This window comes from Oncorhynchus nerka, linkage group LG15 (genome assembly GCF_034236695.1).
Source record: "Oncorhynchus nerka isolate Pitt River linkage group LG15, Oner_Uvic_2.0, whole genome shotgun sequence".
Lineage (NCBI taxonomy): Eukaryota > Metazoa > Chordata > Actinopteri > Salmoniformes > Salmonidae > Oncorhynchus > Oncorhynchus nerka.
The window spans coordinates 10,666,685-10,691,247 of record NC_088410.1 but is presented as its reverse complement, the minus strand read 5'-3'; the positions used below and the strand labels follow the sequence as shown (position 1 = coordinate 10,691,247).

General features: G+C 49.8%; 2 protein-coding genes across 2 annotated transcripts in view; one reads left to right on the top strand and one right to left on the bottom strand.

Moving 5' to 3' along the window:
• Positions 1–8,163: 8,163 nt before the first annotated feature.
• On the bottom strand, positions 8,164–11,489 carry LOC135560325 (uncharacterized). The gene is made up of 4 exons (XM_065002190.1): positions 11,003–11,489; positions 9,485–9,655; positions 8,698–9,149; positions 8,164–8,664 (listed from the first exon to the last, which is right to left on the bottom strand). Exons 1-4 carry the CDS (start codon positions 11,487–11,489, stop codon positions 8,164–8,166), a joined length of 1,611 nt encoding a protein of 536 aa, XP_064858262.1.
• Positions 9,062–24,563, top strand: part of LOC115127438 (proto-oncogene vav-like) — an 83,841-nt gene continuing 68,339 nt past the window's right edge. The window contains exons 1-2 of the mRNA XM_065002189.1: positions 9,062–9,136; positions 18,370–18,593. Coding sequence (XP_064858261.1) covers positions 18,390–18,593 — 204 coding nt within the window. The 5' untranslated portion in view covers positions 9,062–9,136; positions 18,370–18,389. The remainder of the gene's footprint in view (positions 9,137–18,369; positions 18,594–24,563) is intronic.

Here is a 24,563-nt window from a genome sequence, read left to right as displayed (position 1 = left end):
ACAGAGTGAAAAAGAGAAGGGAGGAGGGGACAGAGTGAAAAGAAGGGGGAGGGAGGGAGGGAGGGAGAGTGAAAACGAGAAGGGGGTGGGGAGGGAGGGGGAGGGAGGGAGGAGGAAATGAGAAGGGAGGGAGGGAGGGGACAGAGTGAAAAAGAGAAGGGAGGAGGGAGGGAGGGAGGAGTGAAAAATTGAGAAGGAGGGAGGGAGGGGACAGAGTGAAAAGAGAAGGGAGTGAGGGAGGGAGGGGACAGAGTGAAAAGAGAAGGAGTGAGGGAGAGGAGGAGGGAGAAGGAGGAGGGAGGGAGGAGACAGAGTGAAACGAGAAGGGAGGGAGGGAGGGAGACAGAGGACGAGAAGGGAGGGAGGGAGGGGACAGAGTGAAAACGAGAAGGGAGGGAGGGAGGGAGGGGACAGAGTGAAAAGAGAAGGGAGGAGGGGACAGAGTGAAAAGAAAAGGGAGAGGGAGGGAGGAGGGAGGGACAGAGTGAAAACGAGAAGGGAAGGTGGGAGGGAGGGAGGGGGAGGGGAGGAGTGAAAATGAGAAGGAGGGAGGGAGGGGACAGAGTGAAAAAAGGGAGGGAGGGAGGGAGAAGGGAGGGAGGAGACAGAGGAAAAGAGAAGGAGGGAGGGAGGGACAGAGGAAAAAGAAGGAGGGAGGGAGGAGGACAGAGGGAAGGGTGAGGGAGAGGAGGGAGGGAGGGAGGGAGTGAAAATGAGAAGGAGGGAGGGACAGAGTGAAAAAGAAGGGAGGGAGGAGGGAGACAGAGTGAAAAAAGAGAAGGGAGGGAGGGGAGACAGAGTGAAAACGAGAAGGGAGGAGGAGGGAGGGAGGGGGACAGAGTGAAAATGAGAAAGGGAGGGAGGGAGGGGGACAGAGTGAAAAAAGCAGGAGGAGGGAGGGAGGGAGGAGTGAAATTGAGAAGGGAGGGAGGGAGGGACAGAGTGAAAAGAGAAAAGGGAGGGAGGGAAGAGGAAAGGAGGGAGGGAGGGAGGAGGGAAAAGAGAAGGGAGGGAGGGAGGGACAGAGTGAAAAAGAGAAGGGAGTGAGGGAGGGAGGGAGGAGGAAATGAGAAGGGAGGGAGGGGACAGAGTGAAAAAAGAAGGGAGGGAGGGAGGGAGGGAGGAGAAATTGAGAAGGAGGGAGGGAGGGAGGGGACAGAGTGAAAAGAGAAGGGAGGAGGGAGGGAGGGGACAGAGTGAAAAAGAGAAGGGAGGGAGGGAGGGAGGAGTGAAAATTAGAAGGGAGGGAGGAGGGGACAGAGTGAAAAAGAGGGAGGGAGGAGGGAGGGAGGAGTGAAAATGAGAAGGGAGGGAGGGAGGGGGGACAGAGTGAAAAGGGAGGGAGGAGGGAGGGAGGGAGGGAGGGAGGGTGAAAATGAGAAGGGAGGGAGGGAGGGAGACAGAGTGAAAACGAGAAGGGAGGGAGGGAGACAGAGGGACAAGTGAAAAGGGAGGGAGGAGGGAGGGAGGGAGGGAGGGAGGGAGGGAGGGAGGAGACAGAGTGAAAATGAGAAGGGAGGGAGGGAGGGTGGAGACAGAGTGAAAACGAGGAGGGAGGGAGGGAGGGAGGGTGAAAATGAGAAGGGAGGGAGGGAGGGGACAGAGTGAAAAAGAAAAGGGAGGAGGGACAGAGTGAAAAAGAAGGTAGGGAGGGAGGGAGGGAGGGAGGGAGGGAGAGTGAAAACGAGAAGGGGGTGGGAGGGAGGGAGGGAGGGGGAGGGAGGGAGGAGTGAAAATGAGAAGGGAGGGAGGGAGGGACAGAGTGAAAAAGAGAAGGGAGGAGGGAGGGAGGGAGGAGTGAAATTGAGAAGGTAGGGAGGGAGGGGACAGAGTGAAAAAGAGAAGGGAGTGAGGGAGGGAGGGGACAGAGTGAAAAAGAGAAGGGAGTGAGGGAGGGAGGGACGGAGGGAGGAGTGAAAATTAGAAGGGAGGGAGGGAGACAGAGTGAAAACGAGAGGAGGGAGGGAGGGAGACAGAGTGAAAACGAGAAGGGAGGGAGGGAGGGGGACAGAGTGAAAACGAGAAGGGAGGGAGGGAGGGAGGGGACAGAGTGAAAAAGAGAAGGGAGGGAGGAGGGAGGAGACAGAGTGAAAATGAGAAGGGAGGAGGGAGGGAGGGGTGAAAATGAGAAGGGACGGAGGGAGACAGAGTGAAAACGAGAAGGGAGGGAGGGAGACAGAGTGAAACGAGAAGGGAGGGAGAGAGGGAGACAGAGTGAAAAACGAGAAGGGAGGGAGGGAGGGAGGAGACAGAGTGAAAAATGAGAAGGGAGGGAGGGAGGAGACAGAGTGAAAATGAGGAGGGAGGGAGGGAGGGAGGGAGGGTGAAAACGAGAAGGGAGGGAGGGAGGGGACAGAGTGAAAAGAGGAGGGAGGGAGGGAGGGAGGGAGGGAGGGAGGGTGAAAATGAGAAGGGAGGGAGGGAGGGAGACAGAGTGAAAACGAGAAGGGAGGGAGGGAGGGAGACAGAGTGAAAACGAGAAGGGAGGGAGGGAGGGGACAGAGTGAAAAAGAGAAGGGAGGGAGGGAGGGAGGGAGGGAGGAGACAGAGTGAAAATGAGAAGGGAGGGAGGGAGGGTGGAGACAGAGTGAAAACGAGGAGGGAGGGAGGGAGGGAGGGTGAAAACGAGAAGGGAGGGAGGGAGGGGACAGAGTGAAAAGAGAAGGAGGGAGGGGACAGAGTGAAAAAGAAGGTAGGGAGGGAGGGAGGGAGAGTGAAAACGAGAAGGGGGTGGGAGGGAGGGAGGGAGGGGGAGGAGGAGGAGTGAAAATGAGAAGGGAGGAGGAGGGAGGGGACAGAGTGAAAAAAAAGAGAAGGGGAGGAGGGAGGGAGGGAGGAGTGAAATTGAGAAGGTAGGGAGGGAGGGGACAGAGTGAAAAGAGAAGGGAGGAGGGAGGGAGGGACAGAGTGAAAAAGAGAAGGGAGTGAGGGAGGGAGGGAGGAGTGAAATTGAGAAGGTAGGGAGGGAGGGACAGAGTGAAAAGAGAAGGGAGTGAGGGAGGGAGAGGACAGAGTGAAAAAGAGAAGGAGTGAGGGAGGGAGGGACGGAGGGAGGAGTGAAAATTAGAAGGGAGGGAGGGAGACAGAGTGAAAACGAGAGGGGAGGGAGGGAGGGAGACAAGTGAAAACGAGAAGGGAGGGAGGGAGGGGACAGAGTGAAAAAGAGAAGGGAGGGAGGGAGGGAGGGAGGAGACAGAGTGAAAATGAGAAGGGAGGGAGGGAGGGTGGAGACAGAGTGAAAAGGAGGAGGAGGGAGGGAGGGAGGGTGAAAATGAGAAGGGAGGGAGGGAGGGGACAGAGTGAAAAAGAGAAGGGAGGGAGGCGACAGAGTGAAAAAGAAGGTAGGGGGGAGGGAGGGAGGGAGGGAGAGTGAAAGGAAGGGGTTGGGAGGGAGGAGGGAGGAGGGAGGGAGGGAGGAGGAAATGAGAAGGAGGGAGGGAGGGAGGGGACAGAGTGAAAAAGAGAAGGGAGTGAGGGAGGGAGGGAGGACAGAGGAAATTGAGAAGGTAGGGAGGGAGGGACAGAGTGAAAAGAGAAGGGAGGGAGGGAGGGAGGGGACAGAGTGAAAAAGAGAAGGGAGTGAGGGGAGGGAGGGGAGGGAGGAGGGAGGAGGGGACAGAGTGAAAAGAGAAGGGAGGGAGGGAGGGAGGGAGGGACAGAGTGAAAAGAGAAAGGAGGGAGGGAGGGAGGGACGGAGGAGGAGTGAAAATTAGAAGGGAGGGAGGGAGACAGAGTGAAAACGAGAAGGGAGGGAGGGAGGGAGACAGAGTGAAAACGAGAAGGGAGGGAGGGAGGGAGACAGAGTGAAAACGAGAAGGGAGGGAGGGAGGGAGGGGACAGAGTGAAAAGAGAAGGGAGGGAGGGAGGGAGGGAGGGAGGAGACAGAGTGAAAAATGAGAAGGGAGGGAGGGAGGGAGGTGAAAATGAGAAGGGAGGGAGGGAGACAGAGTGAAAACGAGAAGGGAGGGAGGGAGACAGAGTGAAAACGAGAAGGGAGGGAGGGAGGGAGACAGAGTGAAAACGAGAAGGGAGGGAGGAGGAGACAGAGTGAAAATGAGAAGGGAGGGAGGGAGGAGACAGAGTGAAAATGAGGAGGAGGGAGGGAGGGAGGGAGGGAGGGTGAAAACGAGAAGGGAGGGAGGGAGGGGACAGAGTGAAAAGAGGAGGGAGGGAGGGAGGGAGGGAGGGAGGGAGGGAGGGAGGGTGAAAATGAGAAGGGAGGGAGGGAGGGAGACAGAGTGAAAACGAGAAGGGAGGGAGGGAGACAGAGTGAAAACGAGAAGGAGGGAGGGAGACAGAGTGAAAACGAGAAGGGAGGGAGGGAGACAGAGTGAAAACGAGAAGGGAGGGAGGGAGGGGACAGAGTGAAAAAGAGAAGGGAGGGAGGGAGGGAGGGAGGGAGGAGGAGACAGAGTGAAAATGAGAAGGGAGGGAGGGAGGGTGGAGACAGAGTGAAAACGAGGAGGGAGGGAGGGAGGGTGAAAACGAGAAGGGAGGGAGGGAGGGGACAGAGTGAAAAGAGAAGGGAGGGAGGGGACAGAGTGAAAAAGAAGGTAGGGAGGGAGGGAGGAGAGTGAAAACGAGAAGGGGGGGTGGGAGGGAGGGAGGAGGGGGAGGGAGGAGGAGTGAAATGAGAAGGGAGGAGGGAGGGAGGGGACAGAGTGAAAAAGAGAAGGGAGTGAGGGAGGGAGGGAGGAGTGAATTGAGAAGGTAGGGAGGGAGGGGACAGAGTGAAAAGAGAAGGGAGTGAGGGAGGGAGGGGACAGAGTGAAAAAGAGAAGGGAGTGAGGGAGGGAGGAGGAGGAAATTGAGAAGGAGGGAGGAGGGGACAGAGTGAAAAAGAGAAGGGAGGAGGGAGGGAGGGGACAGAGTGAAAAAGAGAAGGAGGAGGGAGGAGGGAGGGACGGAGGGAGGGAGTGAAAATTAGAAGGAGGGAGGGAGGGAGACAGAGTGAAAACGAGAAGGGAGGGAGGGAGGGGACAGAGTGAAAAAGAGAAGGGAGGGAGGGAGGGAGGGAGGGAGGAGACAGAGTGAAAATGAGAAGGGAGGGAGGGAGGGTGGAGACAGAGTGAAAACGAGGAGGGAGGGAGGGAGGGAGGGAGGGAGGAGACAGAGTGAAAATGAGAAGGGAGGGAGGGAGGGTGGAGACAGAGTGAAAACGAGGAGGGAGGGAGGGAGGGTGAAAATGAGAAGGGAGGGAGGGAGGGGACAGAGTGAAAAAGAGAAGGGAGGGAGGGGACAGAGTGAAAAAAGAAGGTAGGGAGGGAGGGAGGGAGGGAGGGAGGGAGGGAGGGAGGGAGGGAGGGAGGGAGGGAGAGTGAAAACGAGAAGGGGGTTGGGAGGGAGGGAGGGAGGGGGAGGGAGGAGGGAGGAGGAAAATGAGAAGGAGGGAGGGAGGGGACAGAATGAAAAAGAGAAGGGAGTGAGGGAGGGAGGGAGGAGGAAATTGAGAAGGTAGGAGGGAGGGGACAGAGTGAAAAAGAGAAGGGAGTGAGGGAGGGAGGGGACAGAGTGAAAAGAGAAGGGAGTGAGGGAGGGAGGGAGGAGTGAAATTGAGAAGGTAGGGGGGAGGGGACAGAGTGAAGAAGAGAAGGGAGGGAGGGGACAGAGTGAAAAAGAGAAGAGAGTGAGGGAGGGAGGGACGGAGGGAGGAGTGAAAATTAGAAGGGAGGGAGGGAGACAGAGTGAAAACGAGAAGGGAGGGAGGGAGGGAGACAGAGTGAAAACGAGAAGGGAGAGGGAGGGAGGGAGACAGAGTGAAAAAAAGAGAAGGGAGGGAGGGGGAGGGAGGGAGGGAGGAGGGGAGAGTGAAAACGAGAAGGGAGGGAGGGAGGGAGGAGGAAATGAGAAGGGAGGGAGGGAGGGAGGGGACAGAGTGAAAAAAGAGAAGGGAGTGAGGGAGGGAGGGAGGAGTGAAATTGAGAAGGTAGGGAGGGAGGGGACAGAGTGAAAAAGAGAAGGGAGTGAGGGAGGGAGGGGACAGAGTGAAAAAGAGAAGGGAGTGAGGGAGGGAGGGAGGAGTGAAATTGAGAAGGTAGGGAGGGAGGGGACAGAGTGAAAAAGAGAAGGGAGTGAGGGAGGGAGGGGACAGAGTGAAAAAGAGAAGGGAGTGAGGGAGGGAGGGACGGAGGGAGGAGTGAAAATTAGAAGGGAGGGAGGGAGACAGAGTGAAAACGAGAAGGGAGGGAGGGAGGGAGACAGAGTGAAAACGAGAAGGGAGGGAGGGAGGGAGGGGACAGAGTGAAAAAGAGAAGGGAGGGAGGGAGGGAGGGAGGAGGGAGGGAGGGAGGGAGGAGGGAGAGTGAAAACGAGAAGGGAGGAGGAGGGAGGGAGGAGTGAAAATGAGAAGGAGGGAGGGAGGGGACAGAGTGAAAAAGAGAAGGGAGTGAGGGAGGGAGGGAGGAGTGAAATTGAGAAGGGAGGGAGGAGGGGACAGAGTGAAAAAGAGAAGGGAGTGAGGGAGGGAGGAGTGAAAATGAGAAGGGAGGGAGGAGGGGACAGAGTGAAAAAGAGAAGGGAGTGAGGGAGGGAGGGAGGAGGGAAAATGAGAAGGGAGGGAGGGAGGAGACAGTGTGAAAACAGGTAGGGAGGGAGGGAGGGGACAGAGAGAAAAAGAGGAGGGAGGGAGGGAGGGAGGGAGGGAGGAAAACGAGAAGAGAGGGAGGGAGGGAGGGAGGGAAAACGAGAAGAGAGGGAGGGAGGGGACAGAATGAACAATAGTTTGTTTGGCAAATTACATGGCTCTGTGTGTGTTGTGCGTTTAGCCTTCAGTTGTAATGGCCCAGCATTATCTACTAGTGGCACTAGAGGGCACCAGTTCCCTATTAAGCTGTGTCTCTATTGTCAATGGTATTTCCTTGATTCCTCGCATCCTCTCTCCTTGGCCTCTTCTCAAAACCCATTGGAGGAGGAGATCCAAGGGGAGGAACCTCAGAGCTTCTGCACCAATGTGCTTTGAGAAGGAGACAGGAAGGGAGGACATGAGGAATCAAGGAAATACTATTTAGTGCCTTCGGTTGTCACTTGTTGCAAAACCAACTCAGTCACTTTCAGAGTCGAGAGTTTCTGATGAGTTAATTAGTTAACACATTAACTAGTAGTTAGGATAAGTAGAGTTCTGATGAGTTAATCAATTAGTACATGAACTACTAGTTAGGATAAGTAGAGTTCTGATGAGTTAATCAGTACGTGAACTATTAGTTAGGATAAGTAGAGTTCTGATGTGTTAATCAGTACATGAACTACTAGTTAGGATAAGTAGAGTTTCTGATTAGTTAATCAGTACATGAACTGCTAGTTAGGATAAGTAGTGTTCTGATTAGTTAATTAGTTAACACATTAACTACTAGTTAGGATAATTAGAGTTTCAGATGAGTTAATCAGTACATGAACTACTAGTTAGGATAAGTAGGTTCTGATGTGTTAATCAGTACATGAACTACTAGTTAGGATAAGTAGAGTTTCAGGTGAGTTAATCAGTACATTAACTACTAGTTAGGATAAGTAGGGTTCTGATGTGTTAATCAGTACATGAACTACTAGTTAGGATAAGTAGAGTTTCAGGTGAGTTAATCAGTACATGAACTACTTGTTAGGATAAGTAGGGTTCTGATGTGTTAATCAGTACATGAACTACTAGTTAGGATAAGTAGAGTTCTGATGTGTTAATCAGTACATGAACTACTAGTTAGGATAAGTAGGGTTCTGATGTGTTAATCAGTACATGAACTACTAGTTAGGATAAGTAGAATTTCAGATGAGTTAATCAGTACATGAACTACTAGTTAGGATAAGTAGAATTTCAGATAAGTTCATCAGTATATGAAGTATTGGAATGGATTCTACTCTCACTGGTGTTCTAGAACCATGTTCATTTTCTGGTTGCAAACTTCAACAGTGAGATTATTTTCACCCTGTTTCTGTCACACTGCAGCGCCTCTCTGAATGTGTGCTTTGTAGATAATGTTGTGGTTGGGTTTGTGATCTCACACGTTCACATACTGAGTTTACTGCGCCTGTGTGTGTCTCTCTGTATGTGTGTCTCTCTCTGTGTGTGTGTGTCTGCGCGTGTCTCTGTGTGTGTGTGTGTGTGTGTGTGTGTGTGTGTGTGTGTGTGTGTGTGTGTGTGTGTGTAAGTAACAGAGGAAAGGGGAAGTGGTACAGTTAAAAGAGTCCTCCTCCATCTGCAGCTCTGCAGAACGCAACACCCACCTCGCTACAACGACCGCAGGGGGAGAGAACGGACAAACTAACGACGAGAGACAATGACAAGACGACAGGAGAGGTGAACACAGACGGAGACAACAAGACGGAGACAAGACGGAGACAACAAGACGGAGACAACAAGACGGAGACAACAAGACGGAGACAACAAGACGGAGACAACAAGACGGAGACGAGACGGAGACAACAAGACGGAGACAACAAGACGGAGACAACAAGACGGAGACAACAAGACGGAGACGAGACGGAGACAACAAGTTGGAGACAACAAGACGGAGACAACAAGACGGAGACAACAAGACGGAGACAAATCAACAAGGGGCAAGTAGAACAGAACGACAGACCTGAAGAAGGGGAGTAGAACAGAACGACAGACCTGAAGAAGAGGAGTAAGAACAGAACGACAGACCTGAAGAAGAGGAGTAGAACAGAACGACAGACCTGAAGAAGAGGAGTAAGAACAGAACGACAGACCTGAAGAAGAGGAGTAGAACAGAACGACAGACCTGAAGAAGAGGAGTAGAACAGAACGACAGACCTGAAGAAGAGGAGTAGAACAGAACGACAGACCTGAAGAAGAGGAGTAGAACAGAACAACAGACCTGAAGAAGAGGAGTAGAACAGAACGACAGACCTGAAGAAGAGGAGTAGAACAGAACGACAGACCTGAAGAAGAGGAGTAGAACAGAACGACAGACCTGAAGAAGAGGAGTAGAACAGAACAACAGACCTGAAGAAGAGGAGTAGAACAGAACGACAGACCTGAAGAAGAGGAGTAGAACAGAACGACAGACCTGAAGAAGAGGAGTAGAACAGAACGACAGACCTGAAGAAGAGGAGTAGAACAGAACGACAGACCTGAAGAAGAGGAGTAGAACAGAACGACAGACCTGAAGAAGAGGAGAACAAGAAGGCAAGAAATGCATCTGTTGTTGTTAGATAAGTCAGAATCTAACTGTATTCCTCACATGCTTGGTAAATACATCTGTTAGATAAGTCAGAATCTAACTGTATTCCTCACATGCTTGGTAAATACATCTGTTAGATAAGTCAGAATCTAACTGTATTCCTCACATGCTTGGTAAACTAACAGGTGTAGACTAACAGGGAAATGCTTACTGACGGTTGATTGGCCCTTCCGTTCCCAACAACGCAGAGAGAAGAAAAAGGGTTTTTGTGTTGCGTAAAGTTGGTGGAATGTTTGGAGCCGTGTCATCAGTCTGTAGTTAGTTCCCTATATATACACACATGGGTTACTAACGGTCTGAGGACGCGCTTTCACAGGCAAGCAGGTCTAGAAACAGGTCTAGAAACAGATCTAGAAACAGGTCTAGAAACAGGTCTAGAAACAGTTCAGGGAAGCCAAGCAGGTCTAGAAACAGGTCTAGAAACAGGTCTAGAAGCAGGTCTAGAAACAGGTCTAGAAACAGATCTAGAAACAGGTCTAGAAACAGGTCTAGAAACAGATCTAGAAACAGGTCAGGGAAGCCAAGCAGATCTAGAATCAGTTCTAGAAACAGGTCAGGGAAGCCAATTATATATAACAACAGGTCTAGAAACAGGTCTAGTGTGGTCATGTTCCTGTTGTGTCCAGGGGGTCGTGTTACGGTTGAGATGGCGCTGTGGCGTTAGTGTCCAGGTGGTCGTGTTACGGTTGAGATGGCGCTGTGGCATTAGTGTCCAATGTGGTCGTGTTACGGTTGAGATGGCGCTGTGGCGTTAGTGTCCAGGTGGTCGTGTTACGGTTGAGATGGCGCTGTGGCGTTAGTGTCCAGGTGGTCGTGTTACGGTTGAGATGGCGCTGTGGCGTTAGTGTGGCTGATAGTGTCCAATGTGGTCGTGTTACGGTTGAGATGGAGCTGGGGCTCATAGTGTCCAATGTGGTCGTGTTACGGTTGAGATGGAGCTGGGGCGTTAGTGTCCAATGGGGTCGTGTTACGGTTGAGATGGAGCTGGGGCTCATAGTGTCCAATGTGGTCGTGTTACGGTTGAGATGGAGCTGGGGCTCATAGTGTCCAATGTGGTCGTGTTACGGTTGAGATGGAGCTGGGGCGTTAGTGTCCAATGGGGTCGTGTTACGCTTAAGATGGAGCTGGGGCTCATAGTGTCCAATGTGGTCGTGTTACGGTTGAGATGGCGCTGTGGCGTTAGTGTCCAGGTGGTCGTGTTACGGTTGAGATGGCGCTGTGGCGTTAGTGTGGCTGATAGTGTCCAATGTGGTCGTGTTACGGTTGAGATGGAGCTGGGGCTCATAGTGTCCAATGTGGTCGTGTTACGGTTGAGATGGAGCTGGGGCTCATAGTATCCAATGTGGTCGTGTTACGGTTGAGATGGAGCTGGGGCTCATAGTGTCCAATGGGGTCGTGTTACGGTTGAGATGGAGCTGGGGCTCATAGTGTCCAATGTGGTCGTGTTACGGTTGAGATGGAGCTGGGGCTCATAGTGTCCATTGGGGTCGTGTTACGGTTGAGATGGAGCTGTGGCTCATAGTGTCCAATGTGGTCGTGTTACGGTTGAGATGGAGCTGGGGCTCATAGTGTCCATTGGGGTCGTGTTACGGTTGAGATGGAGCTGGGGCTCATCCAGTGTCCATTAGTGTCCAATGGGTCGTGCTTACGGTTGAGATGGAGCTGTGGCTCATAGTGTCCAATGTGGTCGTGTTACGGTTGAGATGGAGCTGGGGCTCATAGTGTCCATTGAGGTCGTGTTACGGTTGAGATGGAGCTGGGGCTCATAGTGTCCATTGGGGGTCGTGTTACGGTTGAGATGGAGCTTTCACAGGCAAGCAGGTCTAGAAACAGGTCTAGAAACAGATCTAGAAACAGGTCTAGAAACAGGTCTAGAAACAGGTCTAGAAACAGTTCAGGGAAGCCAAGCAGATCTAGAAACAGGTCTAGAAACAGTTCAGGGAAGCCAAGCAGATCTAGAAACAGGTCTAGAAACAGGTCTAGAAACAGTTCAGGGAAGCCAAGGAGATCTAGAAACAGGTCTAGAAACAGGTCTAGAAACAGTTCAGGGAAGCCAAGCAGGTCTAGAAACAGGTCTAGAAACAGGTCTAGAAGCAGGTCTAGAAACAGGTCTAGAAACAGATCTAGAAACAGGTCTAGAAACAGGTCAGGGAAGCCAAGCAGATCTAGAATCAGTTCTAGAAACAGGTCAGGGAAGCCAATTATATATAACAACAGGTCTAGAAACAGGTCTAGTGTGGTCATGTTCCTGTTGTGTCCAGGGGGTCGTGTTACGGTTGAGATGGAGCTGGGGCTCATAGTGTCCAGGTGGTCGTGTTACGGTTGAGATGGCGCTGTGACATTAGTGTCCAATGTGGTCGTGTTACGGTTGAGATGGCGCTGTGGCGTTAGTGTCCAGGTGGTCGTGTTACGGTTGAGATGGCGCTGTGGCGTTAGTGTCCAGGTGGTCGTGTTACGGTTGAGATGGCGCTGTGGCTGATAGTGTCCAATGTGGTCGTGTTACGGTTGAGATGGAGCTGGGGCTCATAGTGTCCAATGTGGTCGTGTTACGGTTGAGATGGAGCTGGGGCTCATAGTGTCCAATGTGGTCGTGTTACGGTTGAGATGGAGCTGGGGCGTTAGTGTCCATTGGGGTCGTGTTACGGTTGAGATGGAGCTGGGGCTCATAGTGTCCAATGTGGTCATGTTACGGTTGAGATGGAGCTGGGGCTCATAGTGTCCAATGTGGTCGTGTTACGGTTGAGATGGAGCTGGGGCTCATAGTGTCCAATGTGGTCGTGTTACGGTTGAGATGGAGCTGGGGCTTAGTGTCCAATGTGGTCGTTAAGATTACGGTTGAGATGGAGCTGGGGCTCATAGTGTCCAATGTGGTCGTGTTACGGTTGAGATGGAGCTGGGGCTCATAGTGTCCAATGTGGTCGTGTTACGGTTGAGATGGAGCTGGGGCGTTAGTGTCCAATGGGGTCGTGTTACGGTTAAGATGGAGCTGGGGCTCATAGTGTCCAATGTGGTCGTGTTACGGTTGAGATGGAGCTGGGGCTCATAGTGTCCAATGTGGTCGTGTTACGGTTGAGATGGAGCTGAGGCGTTAGTGTCCAATGTGGTCGTGTTACGGTTGAGATGGAGCTGGGGCTCATAGTGTCCAATGTGGTCGTGTTACGGTTGAGATGGAGCTGGGGCTCATAGTATCCAATGTGGTCGTGTTACGGTTGAGATGGAGCTGGGGCTCATAGTGTCCAATGGGGTCGTGTTACGGTTGAGATGGAGCTGGGGCTCATAGTGTCCAATGTGGTCGTGTTACGGTTGAGATGGAGCTGGGGCTCATAGTGTCCATTGGGGTCGTGTTACGGTTGAGATGGAGCTGTGGCTCATAGTGTCCAATGTGGTCGTGTTACGGTTGAGATGGAGCTGGGGCTCATAGTGTCCATTGGGGTCGTGTTACGGTTGAGATGGAGCTGGGGCTCATAGTGTCCATTGGGGTCGTGTTACGGTTGAGATGGAGCTGGGGCTCATAGTGTCCAATGTGGTCGTGTTACGGTTGAGATGGAGCTGGGGCTCATAGTGTCCATTGGGGTCGTGTTACGGTTGAGATGGAGCTGTGGCTCATAGTGTCCAATGTGGTCGTGTTACGGTTGAGATGGAGCTGGGGCTCATAGTGTCCATTGAGGTCGTGTTACGGTTGAGATGGAGCTGGGGCTCATAGTGTCCATTGGGGGTCGTGTTACGGTTGAGATGGAGCTTTCACAGGCAAGCAGGTCTAGAAACAGGTCTAGAAACAGATCTAGAAACAGGTCTAGAAACAGGTCTAGAAACAGGTCTAGAAACAGTTCAGGGAAGCCAAGCAGATCTAGAAACAGGTCTAGAAACAGTTCAGGGAAGCCAAGCAGATCTAGAAACAGGTCTAGAAACAGGTCTAGAAACAGTTCAGGGAAGCCAAGGAGATCTAGAAACAGGTCTAGAAACAGGTCTAGAAACAGTTCAGGGAAGCCAAGCAGGTCTAGAAACAGGTCTAGAAACAGGTCTAGAAGCAGGTCTAGAAACAGGTCTAGAAACAGATCTAGAAACAGGTCTAGAAACAGATCTAGAAACAGGTCAGGGAAGCCAAGCAGATCTAGAATCAGTTCTAGAAACAGGTCAGGAAGCCAATTATATATAACAACAGGTCTAGAAACAGGTCTAGTGTGGTCATGTTCCTGTTGTGTCCAGGTGGTCGTGTTACGGTTGAGATGGCGCTGTGGCATTAGTGTCCAATGTGGTTGTGTTACGGTTGAGATGGCGCTGTGGCGTTAGTGTGGCTGATAGTGTCCAATGTGGTCGTGTTACGGTTGAGATGGAGCTGGGGCTCATAGTGTCCAATGTGGTCGTGTTACGGTTGAGATGGAGCTGGGGCTCATAGTGTCCAATGGGGTCGTGTTACGGTTGAGATGGAGCTGGGGCTCATAGTATCCAATGTGGTCGTGTTACGGTTGAGATGGAGCTGGGGCTCATAGTGTCCATTGGGGTCGTGTTACGGTTGAGATGGAGCTGGGGCTCATAGTGTCCAATGTGGTCGTGTTACGGTTGAGATGGAGCTGGGATTCATAGTGTCCATTGGGGTCGTGTTACGGTTGAGATGGAGCTGGGGCTCATAGTGTCCAATGTGATCGTGTTACGGTTGAGATGGAGCTGTGGCGTCACTGTGTGGTTCAAATCAAATCAAAGTTTATTTGTCACGTGCGCCGAATATAACATTTCACCTTAGAGTGAAATGCTGAATACAATAGGTGTTGAGAGTGAAATGTTGAATACAACAGGCGTAGTAGACCTTACAGTGAAATACTGAATACAATAGGTGTTGAGAGTGAAATGTTGAATACAACAGGTGTAGTAGACCTTACAGTGAAATACTGAATACAACAGGTGTAGTAGACCTTACAGTGAAATGCTGAATACAACAGGTTCAGTAGACCTTACAGTGAAATGCTGAATACAACAGGTGTAGTAGACCTTACAGTGAAATGCTGAATACAACAGGTGTAGTAGACCTTACAGTGAAATGCTGAATACAACAGGTGTAGTAGACCTTACAGTGAAATGCTGAATACAACAGGTGTAGAGACCTTACAGTGAAATGCTGAATACAACAGGTGAATAGACATTACAGTGAAATGCTGAATACAACAGGTGTAGTAGACCTTACAGTGAAATACTGAATACAACAGGTGAAGAGACATTACAGTGAAATACTTACTTACAGGCTCTAACCAATAGTGCCAAAAAGGTATTAGGTGAACAATAGGTAGGTAAAGAAATAAAACAACAGTAAAAAGACAGGCTATATACAGTAGCGAGGCTATAAAAGTAGCGAGGCTATAAAAGTAGCAAGGCTATATACAGTAGAGAGGCTATATACAGTAGAGAGGCTATATACAGTAGAGAGGCTATATACAGTAGAGAGGCTATAAAAGTAGCGAGGCTATATACAGTAGAGAGGCTATAACAGTAGAGAGGCTATAAAAGTAGCGAGGCTATATACAGTAGAGAGGCTATAACAGTAGAGAGGCTATAAATGTAGCGAGGCTATAAAAGTAGCGAGGCTATAAAAGTAGCAAGGCTATATACAGTAGAGAGGCTATATACAGTAGAGAGGCTATCTATATACAGTAGAGAGGCTATATACAGTAGAGAGGCTATAAAAGTAGCGAGGCTATATACAGTAGAGAGGCTATATACAGTAGAGAGGCTATATACAGTAGAGAGGCTATATACAGTAGAGAGGCTATAACAGTAGAGAGGCTATAAAAGTAGAGAGGCTATAAAGGCTATAACAGTAGAGAGGCTATAACAGTAGAGAGGCTATATATAGTAGTAGAGGCTATAACAGTAGTGAGGCTATATACAGCTATATACAGTAGAGGCTATATACAGTAGAGAGGCTATAACAGTAGAGAGGCTATAACAGTAGAGGCTATAAAAGTAGGCTATAACGAGCTATATACAGTAGAGGCTATAACAGTAGAGAGGCTATAACAGTAGAGAGGCTATATACAGTAGAGAGGCTAGGCTATAACAGTAGAGAGGCTATATACAGTAGAGAGGCTATAACAGTAGAGAGGCTATAACAGTAGCGAGGCTATATACAGTAGAGGCTATATACAGTAGAGAGGCTATATACAGCTATATACAGAGAGGCTATATACAGTAGAGAGGCTATAACAGTAGAGAGGCTATACAGTAGAACAGTAGCGAGGCTAGGCTATAACAGTAGAGGCTATAGGCTATAACAGTAGCGAGGCTATAACAGTAGGGAGGCTATAACAGTAGGGAGGCTATATACAGTAGAGAGGCTATATACAGTAGAGAGGCTATATACAGTAGAGAGGCTATATACAGTAGAGATGCTATAAATGTAGCGAGGCTATAAAAGTAGCGAGGCTATAAAAGTAGCAAGGCTATATACAGTAGAGAGGCTATATACAGTAGAGAGGCTATAAATGTAGCGAGGCTATAAAAGTAGCGAGGCTATAAAAGTAGCAAGGCTATATACAGTAGAGAGGCTATATACAGTAGAGAGGCTATAAAAGTAGCGAGGCTATATACAGTAGAGAGGCTATATACAGTAGAGAGGCTATATACAGTAGAGAGGCTATAAAAGTAGCGAGTCTATATACAGTAGAGAGGCTATAACAGTAGAGAGGCTATAAATGTAGCGAGGCTATAACAGTAGCGAGGCTATATACAGTAGCGAGGCTATATACAGTAGAGAGGCTATATACAGTAGAGAGGCTATAACAGTAGCGAGGCTATAACAGTAGCGAGGCTATATACAGTAGCGAGGCTATATACAGTAGAGAGGCTATAGACAGTAGCGAGGCTATATACAGTAGAGAGGCTATAACAGTAGAGAGGCTATAACAGTAGCGAGGCTATATACAGTAGCGAGGCTATATACAGTAGGGAGGCTATATACAGTAGAGGCTATATACAGGCTATATACAGGCTATAACAGTAGCGAGGCTATAACAGTAGAGAGGCTATATACAGTAGAGAGGCTATATACAGTAGAGAGGCAGTAGAGAGGCTATAACAGTAGCGAGGCTATAACAGTAGAGAGGCTATATACAGAGAGCTATATACAGTAGAGGCTATATACAGTAACAGAGGCTATAACAGTAGCGAGGCTATATACAGTAGAGAGGCTATATACAGTAGAGAGGCTATAGACAGTAGCGAGGCTATATACAGTAGTAGCTATATACAGAGGCTATATACAGTAGAGAGGCTATAACAGTAGCAGAGGCTATAACAGTAGCGAGGCTATATACAGTAGCGAGGCTATATACAGTAGAGAGGCTATATACAGTAGAGAGGCTATATACAGTAGAGAGGCTATATACAGTATACAGAGAGGCTATATACAGTAGAGAGCAGGCTATATACAGTAGCTATATACAGTAGCGAGGCTATAACAGTAGAGAGGCGAGGCTATACAGTAGAGGCTATATACAGTAGAGAGGCTATATACAGTAGAGAGGCTATATACAGTAGAGAGGCTATATACAGTAGAGAGGCTATATACAGAGCGAGGCTATATACAGAGAGGCTATATACAGTAGAGAGGCTATATACAGTAGACGAGGCTATATACAGTAGCGAGGCTATATACAGTAGAGAGGCTATATATACAGTAGAGAGGCTATAACAGTAGAGAGGCTATAACAGTAGCGAGGCTATAACAGTAGAGAGGCTATAACAGTAGAGAGGCTATAACAGTAGAGAGGCTATAGGCTATATACAGTAGGCAGAGGCTATAACAGTAGAGGCTATATACAGTAGAGAGGCTATATACAGTAGAGAGGCTATAGTACAGCTATAACAGTAGAGAGGCTATAACAGTAGCGAGGCTATAACAGTAGAGAGTCTGTAAAAGTAGCGAGGCTATATACAGTAGCTATATACAGTAGAGGCTATATACAGAGGCTATAACAGTAGCGAGGCTATATACAGTAGAGAGCCTGTAATATAAGTAGCGAGGCTATAACAGGCTATAACAGTAGCGAGGCTATAACAGTAGCTATATATACAGTAGAGAGGCTATATACAGTAGAGGCTATATACAGTAGAGAGGCTATATACAGTAGCTATAACGAGGCTATATATAGTAGAGAGGCTATAACAGCTATAACAGTAGAGGCTATAACAGTAGAGAGGCTATAACAGCTATAACAGTAGAGGCTATATACAGTAGTAGAGAGGCTATATACAGTAGAGAGGCTATATAACATATAGTAGAGGCTATAAAAGTAGAGAGGCTATAAGGCTATAGTAGAGGCTATATACAGTAGAGAGGCTATATACATAAGGCTATAGTAGTAGAGGCTATAACAGTAGAGAGGCTATAACAGTAGAGAGGCTATAACAGTAGAGAGGCTATAACAGTAGCGAGGCTATAACAGTAGAGAGGCTATATACAGTAGTGAGGCTATATACAGTAGAGAGGCTATATACAGTAGAGAGGCTATAACAGTAGAGAGGCTATAACAGTAGAGAGGCTATAACAGTAGAGAGGCTATAACAGTAGAGAGGCTATAACAGTAGAGAGGCTATAACAGTAGAGAGGCTATATACAGTAGAGAGGCTATAACAGTAGAGAGGCTATATACAGTAGTGAGGCTATATACAGTAGAGAGGCTATATACAGTAGAGAGGCTATATACAGTAGAGAGGCTATAACAGTAGTGAGGCTATAACAGTAGAGAGGCTACATACAGACACCGGTTAGTCATTCTGATAGAGGTAGTATGTACATGTAGATATGGTTAAAGTGACTATGCATATATGATGAACAGAGAGTAGCAGCAGCCTAAAAGAGGGGTGGGCGGGTGGTGGGACACAATGCAGATAGTCCGGTTAGCCAATGAGCCGGAGCACTGGTTGGTCGGCCCAGTTGAGGTAGTGAGTACATGAATGTATAATTATAGTGACTCTGCAGATATGATGAACAGAGAGTAGCAGCAGTGTAAATAGTAGTGAGGCTACATACAGACACCGGTTAGTCAGACTGATTGAGGTAGTATGTACATGAGTGTATAATTATAGTGACTATGCAGATATGATGAACAGAGAGTAGCAGCAGAGTAAAGAGTAGATCCGTGTTTACGGTTGTCTTACGGTCATGTTGTGCTCCTGTCGTGTCCAGGTGGTCGTGTTACGGTTGAGATGGAGCTGTGGCGTCACTGTGCCGTGTGGCTGATAGAGTGCAGGGTGCTCCCTGAGAGTCACAGGGTAACGTGGGACAGTGCTCAGGTGTGTGAGTTAGCCCAGGCTCTGAGGGATGGAGTCCTGCTCTGTCAGCTGCTGAACAACTTACTACCCCACGCCATCAACCTCCGAGAGATTAACCTCCGACCCCAGATGTCCCAGGTAACACACACGTACACGTATGCGTACACAGACACACACACACACACACACACACACACACACACACACACACACACACACACACACACACACACACACACACACACACACACACTTATAGACATACACACACACACTTATAGACATACACATCTACACACACCCAAAAATCAGCAGGCTGGTAGGACTAACGTCATCAGGCTGGTAGGACTAACATCATCAGGCTGGTAGGACTAACGTCATCAGGCTGGTAGGACTAACGTCAGCAGGCTGGTAGGACTAACGTCAGCAGGCTGGTAGGACTAACGTCATCAGGCTGGTAGGACTAACATCATCAGGCTGGTAGGACTGGTAGGACTAACGTCATCAGGCTGGTAGGACTAAAGTCATCAGGCTGGTAGGACTAACATCATCAGGCTGGTAGGACTAACATCAGCAGGCTGGTAGGACTAACGTCAGCAGGCTGGTAGGACTAACATCATCAGGCTGGTAGGACTAACATCATCAGGCTGGTAGAACTAGCATCATCAGGCTGGTAGGACTGGTAGGACTAACATCATCAGGCTGGTAGGACTAACGTCAGCAGGCTGGTAGGACTAACGTCATCAGGCTGGTAGGACTAACGTCATCAGGCTGGTAGGACTAACGTCATCAGGCTGGTAGGACTAACGTCAGCAGGCTGGTAGGACTAACGTCATCAGGCTGGTAGGACTAACGTCATCAGGCTGGTAGGACTAACGTCATCAGGCTGGTAGGACTAACGTCATCAGGCTGGTAGGACTAACGTCATCAGGCTGGTAGGACTAACGTCATCAGGCTGGTAGGACTAACATCATCAGGCTGGTAGGACTAACGTCAGCAGGCTGGTAGGACTAACGTCATCAGGCTGGTAGGACTAACGTCATCAGGCTGGTAGGACTAACGTCATCAGGCTGGTAGGACTAACATCATCAGGCTGGTAGGACTAACGTCAGCAGGCTGGTAGGACTAACATCATCAGGCTGGTAGGACTAACGTCATCAGGCTGGTAGGACTAACATCATCAGGCTTGTTGGCTACCAACCTTCAAATTGATTTGCAACAATACATTCATGAAATATTTTCCTGTAAGTCTGAAACATAGAACAGTGAGGTGAAACTTTGCATTTGAAATGTTGATGCGTAAACTAATGCAAATCCTTGTGTTACCTATGGCCGAGTAGATGCACCCTCCCCTTTAAGATACATGCTACTACTAACACAGTTTCCTGCTTTATAGGTTACCTATGGCCGAGTAGATGCACCCTCCCCTTTAAGATACATGCTACTACTAACACAGTTTCCTGCTTTATAGGTTACCTATGTCCGAGTTTATGCTCCCTCCCCTTTAAGATGTCTGCTACTACTAACACAGTTTCCTGCTTTATATGTTACCTATGGCCGAGTTGATGCACCCTCCCCTTTAAGATGTCTGCTACTACTAACACAGTTTCCTGCTTTATATGTTACCTATGGCCGAGTTGATGCACCCTCCCCTTTAAGATACATGCTACTACTAACACAGTTTCCTGCTTTATAGGTTACCTATGGCCGAGTTGATGCACCCTCCCCTTTAAGATACATGCTACTACTAACACAGTTTCCTGCTTTATAGGTTACCTATGTCCGAGTTTATGCTCCCTCCCCTTTAAGATGTCTGCTACTACTAACACAGTTTCCTGCTTTATATGTTACCTATGGCCGAGTTGATAAACCCTCCCCTTTAAGATGTCTGCTACTACTAACACAGTTTCCTGCTTTATATGTTACCTATGGCCGAGTTGATGCACCCTCCCCTTTAAGATGTCTGCTACTACTAACACAGTTTCCTGCCTTATATGTTACCTATGGCCGAGTTGATGCACCCTCCCCTTTAAGATACATGCTACAACTAGCACAGTTTCCTGCTTCATATGTTACCTATGGCCGAGTTTATGCTACCTCCCCTTTAAGATGTCTGCTACTAGCAAGACGGTTTCCTGCTTCATATGTTACCTATGGCCGAGTTTATGCTACCTCCCCTTTAAGATACATGCTACTACTAACACAGTTTCCTGCTTTATATGTTACCTATGGCCGAGTTTATGCTACCTCCCCTTTAAGATACATGCTACTACTAACACAGTTTCCTGCTTCATAGGTTACCTATGGCCGAGTTTATGCTACCTCCCCTTTAAGATGTCTGCTACTAGCAAGACGGTTTCCTGCTTCATATGTTACCTATGGCCGAGTTTATGCTACCTCCCCTTTAAGTTTCTGCTACTAGCAAGACTGTTTCCGGCCTCATTTCACCAGTTTAAAATGACCAGACATTGAAATATAGAATATTATTTATTGAGGAAATTGAATAAATGTGAGAATGAGGATTCAGGAGGGGAATGAGAATAGACCAGATGAAGTAGAGGAGGAATTCAGGAGGGGAATGAGAATAGACCAGATGAAGTAGAGGAGGAATTCAGGAGGGGAATGAGAATAGACCAGATGAAGCAGAGGACAGCAGATGAAGTAGAGGACAGCAGATGAAGTAGAGGACAGCAGATGAAGTAGAGGACAGTAGAGGACAGCAGATGAAGTAGAGTACAGCAGATGAAGTAGAGGACAGTAGAGGACAGCAGATGAAGTAGAGGACAGCAGATGAAGTAGAGGACAGCAGATGAAGTAGAGGACAGTAGAGGACAGCAGATGAAGTAGAGGACAGCAGATGAAGTAGAGGACAGCAGATGAAGTAGAGGACAGCAGATGAAGTAGAGGACAGCAGACGAAGTAGAGGACAGTAGATGATGCAGAGGACAGCAGACGAAGTAGAGGACAGCAGATGATGCAGAGGACAGCAGATGAAGCAGAGGACAGCAGAGGACAGCAGATGAAGTAGAGGACAGTAGAGGACAGTAGAGGACAGTAGAGGACAGCAGATACAGTAGAGGACAGCAGATGATGCAGATGAAGTAGAGGACAGTAGAGGACAGTAGAGGACAGTAGAGGACAGCAGATGAAGTAGAGGACAGTAGAGGACAGCAGATGAAGCAGATGATGCAGAGGACAGCAGATGAAGTAGAGGACAGTAGAGGACAGCAGATGAAGGATCCAGGGGGTGGACTTGAAAGTTTGTCTTGGAGTCTCTGGCAGACTGTCAGGCCGTGGTAATCAGGCTGCTGTGGTGATGGTGAGGCTGGGCAGTTGAGGACTGATCCAGGAGAGGTTCTCAGCCGGTAAGATCAGGGGCTGAACCGCTGCAGGAGCAGGTGGCAGGTAACTGGATGAGCTGGCTGGGATGTGGGAGTTCATGGCTGGGATGTGGGAGCTCATGGCTGGGATGTGGGAGTTCATGGCTGGGATGTGGGAGTTCATGACTGGGATGTGGGAGTTCATGACTGGGATGTGGGAGTTCATGGCTGGGATGTGAGAGTTCATGGCTGGGATGTGAGAGTTCATGGCTGGGATGTGGGAGTTCATGGCTGGGATGTGGGAGTTCATGGCTGGGATGTGGGAGTTCATGGCTGGGATGTGGGAGTTCATGGCTGGGATGTGGGAGTTCATGGCTGGGATGTGGGAGTTCATGGCTGGGATGTGGGAGTTCATGGCTGGGATGTGAGAGTTCATGGCTGGGATGTGGGAGTTCATGGCTGGGATGTGGGAGTTCATGGCTGGGATGTGGGAGTTCATGGCTGGGATGTGGCCAAGAGGCCAGAGCAGGCCACCAGACAGGCCACCCGAGCAGAGCCACCAGAGCAGAGCCACCAGAGCAGAGCCACCAGAAAATCAGTTGCACCGCCAGCGGAGTCAGAATGTGAGGTAGCAGGCAGAGCATGCTGAGAGAGAGGACGTCGCTGGCAAAGGCTCGGTGAGGCACTGCCGGAGCAGCGGTCAGGGTCCACAGTAGTAGTCAGGGTCCACAGTCAGGGTCCACAGTCAGGGTCCACAGTAGTAGTCAGGATCCACAGTAGTAGTCAGGGTCCACAGTAGTAGTCAGGGTCCACAGTAGTAGTCAGCGTCCACAGTAGTAGTCAGGGTCCACAGCAGTAGGCTGGGTCCACAGCAGTAGTCAGGGTCCATAGCAGTAGTCAGGGTCCACAGTCAGGGTCCACAGTAGTAGTCACGGTCCACAGTCAGGGTCCACAGTAGTAGTCAGGGTCCACAGTAGCAGTCAGGGTCCACAGTAGTAGTCAGGGTCCACAGTAGTAGTCAGGGTCCACAGCAGTAGTCAGGATCCACAGTAGTAGTCAGGGTCCACAGTAGTAGTCAGGGTCCACAGTAGTAGTCAGGGTCCACAGTAGTAGTCAGGGTCCACAGCAGTATTCAGGGTCCACAGTAGTAGTCAGGGTCCACAGTAGTCAGGGTCCACAGTCAGGGTCCACAGTACAGTCAGGGTCCACAGTAGTAGTCAGGGTCCACAGTCAGGGTCCACAGTAGTAGTCAGGGTCCAGTCAGTCAGGGTCCACAGTAGGGTCCACAGTCAGGGTCCACAGTCAGTAGTCAGGGTCCACAGTCAGGGTCCACAGTAGTAGTCAGGGGTCAGGGTCCACAGTAGTAGTCAGGGTCCACAGTCAGGGTCCACAGTCAGGGTCCACAGTAGTAGTCAGGGTCCACAGTAGTAGTCAGGGTCCACAGTAGTAGTCAGGGTCCACAGTAGTAGTCAGGGTCCACAGTAGTAGTCAGGGTCCACAGTAGTAGTCAGGGTCCACAGTCAGGGTCCACAGTAGTAGTCAGGGTCCAGTCAGGGTAGTAGGGTCAGGGTCCACAGTAGTAGTCAGGGTCCACAGTAGTAGTCAGGGTCCACAGTAGTAGTCAGGGTCCACAGTAGTAGTCAGGGTCCACAGTAGTAGTCAGGGTCCACAGTAGTAGTCAGGGTCCACAGTAGTAGTCAGGGTCCACAGTCAGGGTCCACAGTAGTAGTCAGGGTCCACAGTAGTAGTCAGGGTCCACAGTAGTAGTCAGGGTCAGTCAGGGTCCACAGTAGTCAGGGTCCACAGTAGTAGTCAGGGTCCACAGTAGTAGTCAGGGTCCACAGTAGTAGTCAGGGTCCACAGTAGTAGTCAGGGTCCACAGTAGTAGTCAGGGTCCACAGTAGTAGTCAGGGTCCACAGTCAGGGTCCACAGTAGTAGTCAGGGTCCACAGTCAGGGTCCACAGTAGTAGTCAGGGTCCACAGTAGTAGTCAGGGTCCACAGTCAGGGTAGTCAGGGTCCACAGTAGTAGTCAGGGTCCACAGCAGTAGTCAGGGTCCACAGTAGTAGTCAGGGTCCACAGTAGTAGTCAGGGTCCACAGTAGTAGTCAGGGTCCACAGTAGTAGTCAGGGTCCACAGTAGTAGTCAGGGTCCACAGTCAGGGTCCACAGTCAGGGTCCACAGTAGTAGTCAGGGTCCACAGTAGTAGTCAGGGTCCACAGTCAGGGTCCACAGTCAGGGTCCACAGTCAGGGTCCACAGTAGTAGTCAGGGTCCACAGTAGTAGTCAGGGTCCACAGTAGTAGTCAGGGTCCACAGTAGTAGTCAGGGTCCACAGTAGTAGTCAGGGTCCACAGTAGTAGGGTCCACAGGGTCCACAGTAGTAGTCAGGGTCCACAGTCAGTCAGGGTCCACAGTAGTAGTCAGGGTCCACAGTAGTAGTCAGGGTCCACAGGCAGTCCACAGTAGTAGTCAGGGTCCACAGTAGTAGTCAGGGTCCACAGTAGTAGTCAGGGTCCACAGTCAGGGTCCACAGTAGTAGTCAGGGTCCACAGCAGTAGTCAGGGTCCACAGTAGTAGTCAGGGTCCACAGTAGTCAGGGTCCACAGTCAGGGTCCACAGTCAGGGTCCACAGTAGTAGTCAGGGTCCACAGTCAGGGTCCACAGTAGTAGTCAGGGTCCACAGTAGTAGTCAGGGTCACACAGGGTCCACAGTAGTAGTCAGGGGGTCCCACAGTAGTAGTCAGGGTCCACAGCAGTAGTCAGGGTCCACAGTAGTAGTGTCCTGG

Excerpts from the sequence above, each read along its gene's own strand:
- LOC135560325 (XM_065002190.1), bottom strand. The coding sequence starts at position 11,489 with ATGAGCCCCAGCTCCATCTCAACCGTAACACGACCCCCTGGACACAAC. Across the intron at positions 9,656-11,002 it reads GTTTCTAGACCTGCTTGCCT|ATCTGTTTCTAGACCTGTTT; the intron begins GTGAAAGCTCCA and ends ACCTGTTTCTAG. Across the intron at positions 9,150-9,484 it reads TGAAAGCGCGTCCTCAGACC|ATGCATTTCTTGCCTTCTTG; the intron begins GTTAGTAACCCA and ends TAACAACAACAG.